The sequence below is a fragment of the Octopus sinensis genome, linkage group LG15 (genome assembly GCF_006345805.1).
Source record: "Octopus sinensis linkage group LG15, ASM634580v1, whole genome shotgun sequence".
Lineage (NCBI taxonomy): Eukaryota > Metazoa > Mollusca > Cephalopoda > Octopoda > Octopodidae > Octopus > Octopus sinensis.
In genome coordinates this window covers 41,888,779-41,902,902 of record NC_043011.1, presented here as the reverse complement: position 1 = coordinate 41,902,902, position 14,124 = coordinate 41,888,779, and the positions used below count along the sequence as shown (strand labels likewise).

General features: G+C 36.0%; 1 protein-coding gene across 21 annotated transcripts in view; it reads right to left on the bottom strand.

The window, feature by feature from the left end:
- LOC115219718 (guanine nucleotide exchange factor DBS) overlaps positions 1-14,124 on the bottom strand; it is a 387,397-nt gene that overhangs the window by 41,760 nt on the left and 331,513 nt on the right. For all 21 annotated transcript variants that reach the window (XR_005002229.1, XR_005002230.1, XR_005002231.1 and 18 more), the window contains 3 exons: positions 12,593-12,685; positions 9,488-9,566; positions 3,788-3,875 (listed from right to left, as the gene is read on the bottom strand). Coding sequence is in view for 18 of the 21 variants with exons in the window: in XM_036509664.1 (XP_036365557.1) it covers positions 3,788-3,875; positions 9,488-9,566; positions 12,593-12,685 (260 nt within the window). In the remaining 3 variants the exon portion in view is untranslated. The remainder of the gene's footprint in view (positions 1-3,787; positions 3,876-9,487; positions 9,567-12,592; positions 12,686-14,124) is intronic.

Below are 14,124 nucleotides of genomic sequence, written 5' to 3'. Positions count from 1 at the left end.
AAGCACTTAGCAGTATAGGTGACCCTTCAGACTGAAAGGGTATGAACCTTCAACCATTTGAGTTCAATGAGTTGCCTATACTGCTAAGTGCTTTATAGGTGTGAAACCAATGGTCGCTTTATGACTGGCCATAGCTTTTAACTTCCTAAAACATACATATATATATATATATATATTATATATATATATATATATATATATATATATATATATATATATATATATATATATATATATATATATATATATATATAGGTACAAGAGTGGTTGTGTGGTAAGAAGCTTGCTTACCAACCACATGGTTCTCGGTTCAGTCCCACTGCATGGCACCTTAGCCAAGTGCCTTCTACTATAGTCTTGGGCAGACCAAAATCTTGTGAGTGGATTTGGTAGATGGAAACTGAAAGAAGCCAGTTATATATATATATATATGTATATATATATGTATGTATCTATGTGTGTGCATGCTGGTGTATTTACGTCCCTGTAACTTAGTGGTTCGGCAAAAGACACTGATAGAATAAGTACTACGTTTACAAAGAATAAGTCCTGGGGTTGATTTGCTCGACTAAAGGCATGCTCTAGCATGGTCACAGTCAAATGACTGAAAGAAGTAAACAAATAAAAGAATGATATGTATCTTTGTGTGTGTGTGTGTGTGCATGTATCCATACATATGTAGATATATATGAATGTGTGTGTATGTGTCTTTTTATATGTGGTTATATATATGTACGATGAAAAGAATTGGAATTGAAACCCAACACATCTCCTTCCAGGTAAAAAAAGAAGTAAAACAAAAGGAGTGGCTGTGTGGTAAGTAGCTTGCTAACCAACCACATGGTTCCGGGTTCAGTCCCACTGCGTGGCATCTTGGGCAAGTATCTTCTGCTATAGCCCCGGGCCGACCAATGCCTTGTGAGTGGATTTGGTAGACGGAAACTGAAAGAAGCCTGTCGTATATATGTATATATATATATGTGTGTTTGTGTTTGTCCCCCTAGCATTGCTTGACAACCGATGCTGGTGTGTTTGCGTCCCCGTCACTTAGCGGTTCGGCAAAGGAGACCGATAGAATAAGTACTGGGCTTACAAAGAATAAGTCCCGGGGTCGATTTGCTCGACTAAAGGTGGTACTCCAGCATGGCTGCAGTCAAATGACTGAAACAAGTAAAAGAGTAAAAGAGTAAACTAAAAACAAACCGATTAACTATAATATAAACAACCACAAAAATAAGATTACCAACATAATTAGAGAGGAAAAGCCTTGCCTACCCACCTTATTTCATTCGTCACCAACTCCCTGTTACCCCTAATCCAAATCCTAACCCTCTAGACAACAAATTAAAGCTAATCCTACCCAGATTGACTGGGATTAACAGAAGCATCAAAGAAAATTTTTGCTGGTGGTGGTCATCCATCTCTTGTGTTGATGATGGTGGTGATGATGATAATGGTGGTGATGATGATGATGGTGGTGATGGCGGTGATGATGATGGTGGTGATGGCGGTGATGATGATGGTGATGTGGAGGAGAAGGAGGATTACATCAGTGATGATGATGGTGATGTAGATGATGTTGAAGATGAAGTAGATGATAATAATGATGATGACGACGACGACGACGATGATAATGATGACAACAATGATGATAATAATAAAAATGATGATGACAATGATATTGATGCTAATGACAGCAATAATTATGATGACAACGGCAAAGAAATTGATGATGATGATGTTGATGATGATAATGGTGACCAGGGTAACAAGGAAGGTGATTATGATGGCTGTAACAATGGAGAGGATGATGATGATGATGATGACGAGTGTAATAGCAATGATGATGATAATTAAGATGATGATGGTGATGATGATAATGATAATGACTATGATGAAGGTGGTGATGGTAGTGATGGTGTAACAAGAGATGGGTTTATTATCACTGACCGCAAATGGTTATTTTAGATATGACCACATGACAAAGAAACAAAGGACAGCACACGTATACGCACACACACACACACACACACACACACATATATGCACACACAATAGAACTGACTACAAGAGAGTCCTTAGAGGAACAATCTTCATGAATCTCTTCTGTCTTTCTTTCTTTCTTTTCTTCATTGTGTTATAGTTGTTGCTATTGTTTAGCCCCAGTTTAAATTTGATCCCACTAACCTATGATTTAAAGACATTCCAGCAGAGATCATCCTGTCTGTTTAGGTGTAACTAGGACCACACAGCCTAATGCAGCCTTCTTTTATTCAGCAGGGTAGAGTGTGGTTTACAAGCAATTTAGCTACTATTTCTAGCAGTTTGGCTGGCACATAGAGGCCTTTGAAAGTGAAGGAGGAGAGAGATCTAACCCCACCTCTTTCCAATTAAGTCTGTATGAAAAAAAAAAGGAAAACCAACTGCTGACTTTTATTTTAAGATTGTTGTTGAGAGTAAGTATATGTTCTGAGTGTGAGGAGATGCTTTGAGTATAGGATGTTCAGGGTTTAAGTTTACCCTGATGCTCACTTAATAACTTTTGGCACCAACCCAGCTGAAACCAGCTTTGGCTCTGAATACAAATATCTTGTTTTCATAAGTTCTGAATTAAATCTTTCACCAAACCTTAGTCACAATTTATGTTCCTAACACTAGCTGAATGATAACTAAGTTATTTTACTAAATTCTTTGTTATATTTAAAGTAATTGAAAGAATCACAGAGCATCTCAAAATAAATACAGTAACGAAAGGGTTAATCTGCTGGATTATAGCAGTGGTCAGCAGATAGAATCAAGTGTATGCTGGACAAAATGCTAAGTGACATTTCTTTCGACTTGTTTACATTCTGAGTTCAAACCCTGTCAAGGTCACCTTTACCTTTCTTCCTTTCAAGGTTGATAAAGTAAAGTACCAGTTGAACACTAGGGTCGGTCTAAACAACTTCCCCCTCCCCTTAAAATGACAGGCTTTGTGCCAAAATTTTAAACTATTATGAAGGGTGGTGAATTGACAGAATGTTCTGCATATCAGACAACATGCTATGCAAGATTTCTTGCAAATCATTATGTTTTGAGTTCAAATTCTGCTGAGGTTAACTTTGCCTTTCATCCTTTCGGGGTCTATAAATATGTCTATCAAGTGCTGAGGTTTATGATATCAATTAACCCCTCCCCTCAAAATTGCTGGCCTTGTGCCAAAATTTGAAATCATTATAGCAGATAAATCTTCCTTGAATCATATCGGTGTAAGACCATGTACTCCCTACTATACCAAACAACAGGATGGTCACAGCTGGAATGCCTTTGATCATGTGTCTGCTCATATAGAGCTGAGCTAGGGCTAAATAATGACAAAGTAGAACCTGCTCTATTTGAGTCAGTAAACTGGGGAAAGTAGAGTTATGTCCCTTATTTGGAGGTCACATGTCCACAACGGTTGCTATTGGTTACTGTCGTTGTTAGGTTTTGAACTTGTAACCCTGTTGACAATCGTCAAGGACTTTAACACCCCAGCCAGTGTGTGTTGAAGAAGGGCACAGAACAGAAATAAATAAATAATGATAGAGAAAAGAAAACCAAAGATGGAATAAACAAGAAACAAAAGGAAAAACAAAAAAAAGGGGTGGGGGTATCATTTCAACATACAAGTTCACATCAAGATTCTTGCAAACAGAATAAGAAAAAAAAAAGAACAAAAATAAAACAAAAAGCTAGAGCCAAGGAAAAGAGGTTTGTTCCAAAATAATTTTTGACCAAAATCAATCCAAATCCAAAAAAATCTTACCTTCCCTCCATAGATTCTGAGAATCTCCCCATTCTGGTCAAATCTTCTTGGGATCTACTTCCATAGCGACAATGACTCAATCGGTGAACTGTGTAGTGAGGAAAACAACATCAGTGCAACAACAACACTTCAAGACCCTTCCTGGCTGCCAGTCTTTTATTTATTTATTTGGGAAACGGATAAGGGTGTTAGGGCATGGGGGTAAGACGAGGGGAGGGTGGGGACTGTTGATTCTTGTCTTTTCTTTTCACCAACTTTTTTCTCTACCCCCCCCTCCAAATGCCACTAAATTCATTGACCAATGTGGAGTAGAGCAGATTACAGTGCTTGCAAAATTTAGTGAAGGATTCTGAGATTCTGGGAAGAGTGCCTGTGTTGTAGATTCATTCATCTGATAATAATAATAATAGCAATGTTGTTAGAAATATACTAAAAAAAATAACAACTCTAGGGATAAATTCTTTAGAATTTTCCTTCCTTGTAAACTCTGTGACACCAGAAAATGGTATCCATTTTTACACCAATTACTTTAGCAAATCAGCTTTTTACTTCATAAAAAAATACACTTTATTCTGAGTTATCATCATCATCATCATTATCATCATCATCATCATCGTCGTTGCTATTGGTATTGTCGTTATCATCATCATCATTATCCCCACTTCCCTCCTCTTCTTCTCCATCCAGACCCCTCCACATGGTGGACTTGCTCTCTAGTTGTATCTTGTACTCTCTCACTTTGATATCCTGCAACTGGATGGTGTCCCGGATTGTTGCACAAACCTAAATTCTTATCCCTAGGGGCCTGCATCATTAGTTGAAACAGGCCGGGGTGGGGGAGTCAACTGCCTTCATGCATCATGGCCAAGGGACAATGTGACGAACGAAGGAATTCTTAATACTAACCATGTATGTGGATAGGGGTTGGTAGGGGGCTAAATAGAAACAGCAGGGCACATATTAGCAGGGTACATATTAGCAGGGTGTATATATATCAGCAGGGTGTATGTATATTGACAGGGTACATCGACTGGGGAAATATGAGTGCCAGGTACAAACAAAAACTACGGAAGAATAAATGTTGACGGTTTGGAACTCTTTTGACATTGAAGATAATAATGTTCACATTAAGACATTTCTATTTACGTTTTGTGACATTGTAATGAAAATATTTATAATTAATAATAATAATAATAATAATAATAATAATAATATTAATAATAATAATAATAATAATAATAATAATTTGTTTCCAATTAAGGCACAAGGCCAGTAGTCTGTGTAGGGAGGGTGTTAGCCAGTGCCATCAACCCCCCCCCCCCAGTACATGACTGGTACTTATTTTGTTGACCGTTAAAGGATGTAAAGGCAAGTTGACCTTGGCAGAATTTGAACTCGGAATGTAAAGAACCAGAACAAATACTCGCAGACATTTTGTTTGACATTCCAATGATTCTGCCAATCCACACATTACCAAATAATAATAACAACAACAATAACAAAAACAACAACAACAACAATGTTAGATGTTGCTGTTGTTGTTATTAGTATTTGGGTAGTGGATTAGCAGAATTGTTAAAATGTTGGACAAAATGCCTGATGGTATTTAGTTACAGTCACCTACATTCTGGGTTGGGTTCAATCCCGCTGAGGTAAAACTTGCCTCTCATCATTTCAAGGTCGGTACCAGTTGAATACTGGGGAGGTGGAGGGACCAGGTTATTGGCTTTGACCATCATCATCCCCATTCTAAATTTGTGACTTTGTGACAACCTTAGAAAGCATTATTATTGAGGGTAGTGACAAACCAGAATCATCGTCATTATCATCATCATCATCATCAACATAATTACTGTCATGGTCACCATTCTGTTTCATCATCATCATCATCATCATAGCCTCATCACAATCATTATCATGGTTATCACTGTCATCATCATCATCGTCAACATTGCCATAACAACCCCTCATTAGCACTATCATCACTGTCATAATCATCATATTATTTCATCATCATCATCGTTATTGTCATTACCTTCAGAATAATAATAATAATAATAATAATAATAATTATAATCATCATCATCATCATGTTACCATCCTTACCATCATCCTTACTGTTGTCATCGTCATTACACCCCATTATCATCTTCATCTTGTCGTCACCATCATCATGAGCTTTATCATCATATCTGTATGATTGTCAACACAACACACCATCATCATCATCATCATCATATTATTATTTCATCATTACAATAAACATTATCATCACCATATTATCCTTATTGTCATCATTGTCCCTTTTCATCATCATCATCATCATCATCACCATTGCCCTTGATATGATCACTGTCATGTTATCGTCATCACCATAAACTTCGTCATCGGTACCATCATTGTCATCGTCATCACTTTCATCCACTCTCTCATCACCACGCAGTCACTGACATCATCCGCATCATCATCATCATCATCATCATTGTTATTATCATCACTGTTTCAATCATCAACACCCTTGTCACCCTCATCCTTTACATTGTTCCCTGCCCCCCTCCCTCCCCCATGACATATTCTTCCATGTTGGTTAGAGTTGGCCAGAATCGTCCTGTATGATTCACTGAACATGGAAATATTTTCTTTTCCAAACAAAAGACCTCTCTTTTGTAACCCTGGAATTCAGCAAGTTTCTCTTCTCCAAAATGCATTAAGTCCAAGAGAGTGCTTAAGTGTCTGTAAATTTAGTAAAAAGTGAAAAAATCTGAGGTTTCAGAATAAAATAGAATAGAGTGAGACTGCCACCCACATCCTCATCATCATATACATATATATATATATATATATATATATATATATATATATATATATATATATATATATATTACTTTATATAATTATGAATATAATTATAATTAGGGTTCAGCAAAAAGAATTTGCTTTGCCACATACCGAACTTTTAGAAATAGCAGCCAAGAACTTAGCTATTTCTTCTACTATAAGAAGAATCTCCCAGACAATGTAGTATAGTAGAAGAAATAGCTAAGTTCTTTGGCTGCTATTTCTAAATTATATAATTATATAAAGTAATGTTTAAGTTTACCGTAAATGGTCCTTTTAACATGCCGAACACTACTTGGTAGAATTATTAATTACTAATTAATTAATTAATTTTACCCTTTATTATTATTGATATATATATAAATATAAAAATTACTAAATCTCTCTAAAGGAGATTACGGCAGCGTTACTGGATATCAATAGTTATCGCCAAACTAATATGCCAGTCCATAAATATAAGACTAAAGCTGTCGCTAATTAGCTCCAAGAGGCCATCGCCTCTAGCTAGCTATATGACACACGAATCTGCGTCCATTACAGCCTTCGAACAGGGGAGGTCAGCCGCTTCCCCTTGCTGGTCAGACATCTGCAGACATGTTTCAGGGTTGTTGCCCTTTATCAATGCAGTGTAGTCAGACCCAGCAGGTGTCGCTACCGACCGTTTGTTCGAAGATTTTATTTACCTAGTTACAGTGGAATACATCCACTTGTTTTCAATAATAGAAATATTAAAATTACTAAGTCTCTCTAAAGGAGATTACGGCAGCGTTACTGGATATTAATAGTTATCGCCAAACTAATATGGCAGTCCATAATTATAAGACTAAAGCTGTCGCTGATTAGCTCCAAGAGGCCATCGCCTCTAGCTAGCTATATGACACACCTATTCGAAGGTTGTAATGGACGCAGGTTCGTGTGTCATATAGCTAGCTAGAGGTGATGGCCTCTTGGAGATAATCAGCGACAGCTTTAGTCTTATATTTATGGACTGACATATTAGTTTGGCGATAACCATTAATATATATATATACACATATACATATATGCTTGAAATACGAGAGTAGAAAGACAGCCAACAACTGATAAAGGGTCATTCTTTATGTTGTTTGTCTTGTTTTCCATTTGTGTCTTTCATTGTTAGAAGAAATAGTTCATATTCCATGTGTTTGTACTTTTTATTTTTTGTTGTACACATTTCGTGACGTCTTGTGCCTACATATGCATATATATGCATATATATATATATATATATATATATATATATATATATATGTATAGATGTAAGTATGCACATATATGTACGTATGTATATATGCATATATTATTTAAATTTTTATTATTATATATATATATAATAATAAAAGAGTAGAATTAATTAATTAATTAATTTCTAAATTCAGTGTATGGTGAAGCAGTTAGCTGACCCCTGATTATAATTATGTTTATAATTATACAATATTTAAGTGTGTGTGTGTGTGTGTGTATATATATATATCTATATATATAAAACTGTAGTTGTGTGAGTGTCTGTCCCCTTCGATTTAGATTCCTAACTACTCCCACATTTTGCGGTGCAGTTTAACCAAATTCGGGTATCTTATAGTCGTAATTCATATCGAGCCCGTCTGGCTATTAGCGCACGTCTACGATGAATCTACGATTTAAAAAATAATTTAACATCATTTTTTATTCCATTTTAATGCATAATTTTTCGTGTGTCGATGGCGGCGGAGTTGGCATCCATGGTCACACCTGCACCTGTTTGCTTCTCCCCCTTCTTCCCTCCCTCGTGAAGCTGTGGGGAAGGGAGTGTAAGGAAATCAACGTTGTAAAGCGTTGTCAAGGAGACCAGCGTTCTTTTAGAACAACGACTTCATGGCTTGAAGACACTAAAACAGAAATGGCTAAGAAAGCCCGAATTGGCATCTATAAGGGAAGTAACTCTCTAAAAATGCTTATATAGTTATTTCCCTTACAAACCCGAGCAACGCCGGGCGATACTGCTAGTATATATATATATATATTATATATATATATATATATATAATATATATATATATTCACACATAAAATTAGAGAAATTGGAGTATTATCGTATACTTCCAAGTTTACATGACAAATGCCCAAACTTAAACATGGAAGTGAATAATAATACCACCAATACTACTGGGTAATTCTTTATATTGTACTCTACCAGGTTCCTAAAAGAATCTAACATAACTATATATATATATATATAAATATAACATAATTATATATATATTGTTGTATTTGGGGATGGTCACGTTGCCAGTTTAGCCAATGAAAACACACACTATATATTTGGTGTTCACTTGCTTCAGTTTATTTTATATTAATTGTTGTATTTCGGCTAGAGTCCTTTTGTCACACTTCTGTGACCTCATCAGTGGTCCTTTGCTTTCCTCTTTCTTTTTTGTGTTTCTCCTTCCTAACGATTTGCCATATATATATATATATATGTATGTATTGTGTGTGTGTATATATATATATATATATATATATATATATATATATATATATATATATATATATATATATATATACCTCTATCTCGTTATCCATCTGTGTTCTCACTCCATGCATTTGTCCATTCACCCATCACTCCCTTTCTCCTTTCCATCTGTCCGTCTGTCTGTCCATCCCTCCATCCATCCCTCCATCCATCCATCCATCAAGTCATTGCTTCCATAGGGAACTTCCATAAAAATCTTTCAAAGTGGAAACGTCTTATGAATTATCTTCAATGTTTGTGCTTTGAGTTTGCAAAGAAAAAAGCCGCAGGAAAATCCAAAAGTGACCACTACCACTGAATATTTCGTTGCACGGTGAACCAGCACTTACCTCTTAGCTGATCAAACTGGTTAAGGAGAACATTTTTTATTTCTTTAACCCAAATATCTTTCACCTCTATACTTGGAGCCTGCAAATAATAAATACAAATAAAACATATTTATATATGCATACACAAACACTCACATGTATGTATGTGTGTGTATGAGTGCATATGTATACATACATATACATTATATACATACATATATATATATATATTAATATTTCTATTATATGTAATTTTCTAGATGGTGTAATTTAATTGTTTATTTTGAATTGATAAAAGGTGTTTTTTTCTCATTTATATATATATATATATATATATATATATATAAATTAGAAAAAAACACCTTTTATCAATTCAAAATAAACAATTAAATTACACCATCTAGAAAATTACATATAATAGAAATATTAAAATTATATATATATATATATACTCACACAAACACACACATATAACTCTAAGAAAGTCATACTATTGCTGGAATGATGTTTTAGCTCCAAATAAATTGCTAAACTCTGATAATTTTATTCACAACAAAAATTACACAACTGGTGGTGCATGCTCACTTAATTGAGCACATTCATCTAGTAAAGGTATACTCAACCGGCTGGACACACCCATCTAGCAGAGTACGCTCATCCAGCTCAGACAGTCATCTAGCAGAGTACCTGGTGAAATATACTTACCTAGCTGAGTAGACTCATCTACTAGTGGATGCTCATCCTGCTGGGCATGTTTATCTACCAGAGAATACTTATCCAGCTGAGTATGCTCACTTAATTTCATTTCTGCCTTTTCTGAATCCTTGCCATCCAATATCTACATTTTGCAACACTGCAGCAATACAGTCCATATGCAGGCATCATACATTCTACCCTTCACTCTGAGAAAGGAGATCCTCGTCACCTGATGAGGCAATAAATTCACTGACCTGTTCTTACCTTATTCTTGTTAATATAATTGCAGCACACCCACTCCTACAGCTATTGCTAATTGGGTTACCATGGTAACAAAAAAATAAAACGTTCAATGCTTCCTAAGAAACCTTCCCCAAGTATTTGAATTAATTCGTTTGACATGTACTTTAATTGTGAACTACTTTTGTGCACCTGTCACCCATAAAGCTAACTTCACAGTTTACCTGGTTGTGAACCTGTCGACACCTCCTGTGTGTCTACAGTTTACACTGAGTACATCACTATACAGAATTCCTACCACCTGCCTTTCTGGATATTAAGCACAGCCATTTCTTCAATGGCGGAAGAATCAGTCTTCTTTCTGCCAACCAAAACTTCAGTCTTTGCTAGGTTTATTTTGAGGTCACTCGGTGCTAGATTTGGTTTCTGACTATGGCATTTGTTTTCAGTGTCATCAGCTATGAGAACCAGGTCATCAGCAGAGAGGAGTTCCCAATGACAACAAAACTTAAAAACACACAACAACAGTCTTAAACATATGATAGTTTTTTGTTTATTTTCTGGTACAAAACCATGAAAATGCTCAGATGCCGATATATCTATTTATATCTATTTATTATCTATTTATACCTCAAATAAAACATAATTAGACTAAACTGAAAGACCTGGACTTCTCTGATGACATTGTCTTGCTCACTGAAGATGACAAAACCCTATGACATTACAAATGATGACTATCATAGAACGACAATCTAAAAGACCAATCAGTGAAGTATTGTGAGAGTTGACAGATTCACCTGGGTAGCACCATCAGTAACAATGGCAATATTGAGAGTAACATCAACCATGGAATTGGCAAAGACGTGGATGTATTCCAAAAAAGGTGCACCATCTGGTTCTCCGACACCATTGGTTTACACACAAAGATCTGTTTTTATACTCATAATAGCATAATTTATACTCATAATAGCATACAAACAGTGCTCTCTGCCAGTGAAACATGTAAGAATACAATGAAAATCAAGAGAAAACTAGATGTGTTCTACCAAAGATGCTTGGGAAGGATTCTGACAACATACTGGCAAGACCATGTAACCAATGACAACACTCTAAAGAGAACCAATACAACACCACTAAATGAAATCATCACAGAACAAAGAATGACCCTTTCGAATTCATATTACTCTGTGAAATATAATACCTGTCCATTCACATTCTTTTGGAATAATCTTACTTTATCTCAGAGCTTTGAGATTTCGATGATGTGATTGTTTATTTTTAGAATAACATTGTAGGATAGGTGTGAAAAGCTGGATCCAGTCAGTTTGAAGATAAAACAGGTAGAATAAATGGACCAGATACGACCAGTTAAAAGGTTAAAAGTAGCAGGTCTCATACTCCAGCTGCCAGAACAAGACCGTTCTAAAACAAACTTCCAAATGGACATCATTGGAATGAGTGTGGGGAGAGAGGGAGGAAGACGTAACAGTATGTGACACAGAACGTTCAGAACTGACATGAGAGAAAAGACCAATGTAACATGGTTGGATGCAGAGAAAACTGCAACCAACCGAGACCAGTGAGGTCAGCTGGCTACCCATGATGCACCACAGGGAGGACTGAAATTGATGTTTCCTTAACCCTTTCGTTACCAATCTGGCTGAAACCGGCTCTGGCTCTTTAGTATAAATGTCTTGTTTCCATAAGTTTTGAATTCAAATCTTCCACCAAACCTTAGTCACAATTTATGTTCTTAACACTAGCTCAATGATAATGATGTTATTTTACTAAATTCTTTGTTATATTTAAAATAATTAGAAGAAACACAGGGCATCTCAAAATAAATATGGTAACGAAAGGGTTAATACAGTTTTGCTCAGTTATAGTACATATACACAAACACACACACACATACAAGCACAACAACAATAATAAAAATAACATCAAACCAATGAAGGAGCCTCTATGTGATCATGTAATCTGCTAGAAATAACAACCAAATTTTATTCAAATTCCTTCCTATTCTCAAAAAAAAAAAAAAAGAAATAATATTAAATAATCTGATCTAAGATGTGCTATGTCTGAAAATCAAAGAATAAGATGGTCACAGCTGGATTGGCTTTTGATCATAATATCTCACTGATCACGAACAACAAGAATATTATGGAAAAGGATATGTAAGGAACTCACCTGAATGATATAAACCTCTTCCCTGCCTCGTAACCACAGTTCGAATTTCTTTTTGTCCCCTTTTACACTTTCTGTTAATCCCACAAGAGACATCTACAAATAATAATAATAATAATTTCTTTTATTAGCCATGGAGGTATTGACAAGGGGGACATAGCAAGGACAGAAAACAGTTTATGCAGGGATTTACATAAAGGACAAGGAGAAAGAATTGGAAATTACAGTGAAATGCGACAAAAGTATCCATTAGGAAATTACTATTTTCAAATCTCACAACGAGAGATATTGAGCAACAGTACTTTGGAGTAAAGATTGTTTGCCAACATAATGTGACAGTCCTGGTTTAGGACGAATGTTGCTGTAATTTAGGCCCCAGGAGACATTGTTTTGAAATATTGTTTTGAGCTGAGTGGGGGTGCTAGTTTCCTTTCTTTGAAAATATAAGGACACAGATCATTTCGTATAGCCAGCAGGAGACAATGTTTCCTGGGGCTAAATTGCAGCAACATTTGTTCTAAACCAGGTCTGCCATGTTATGTTGGCAAACAATCTTTACTCCAAAAGTATCCATGGTACACAATGCATGGGATAACATGAAAGATGCAGTCCTCCTGATACAGGAGTAACTCCCAACTAGGGCCAATAAAGGAATCCTACAGATCCAAGATTACCCTGACCACCACAGGTACAAGCCCTCTCCCCTGCTCTCCAATCTACAGGCACATATTTACAGTAGGGTCATTCACTCTAACCATTTTTGCCACAGTCATCCATTTTTTCTCAAATTCACTGGGAAGCAGCACTTCCCTCTACATCTTCACTTCTCTTTTCAAGTGGAAATAAATAATAATAATAATAATAATAATGTTTTCTTTACTATTTCAACAAGGAGGATGGATGAGAAGGACATTTCTGGGACAGGTTAGTAAAAGTGAGAGGGTTTCCTATGAAATCAGATCAATGAGTAAAAGTGTGTGTGTCTGTGTGTTTTGTTAATAACACTTTAGAAGAAGGTCTTCTTTTCCACTCACCAAAGCAAATGGAGTTTCAACCAGGATGAGTTGACGTCATGAAATGATGTCCAAAAATTATCTGATGTTTCAACCCTCAACCATAAACACCCTTCCATTGGTAGGTCAGCAGAAGTGGCCAAATTACTGTTTATCATCTCCTGGCTTACAGCCCAGCTTTTAATGGTGTGTCTCAAAATGAATACAGCTATAAACAATAGCAACGATGTCATTCATTTTCCCATGCTGGCATGGGGTGAACGGATTATCAGAATCAGCAAATATTCAGGGGTACTACACACCTAGAAGGTTTAGGAGAACTCATCTTACTTGTGTTTAATTTTTGGTTCAGTTTCAAATACTGCCAAGGGGGATTTTGCCTTTCATCTTTTCAGGTTGAATAAAGTAAGTACCAGTTGTGTACTGGGGTTGATGTCATCGACTTATACCCTTCACGAACTTGCTGGCCTTGTGTCAAAATTTGAAAGCAACTTTTGGCTTGATTCATATGGCTGGATGTCC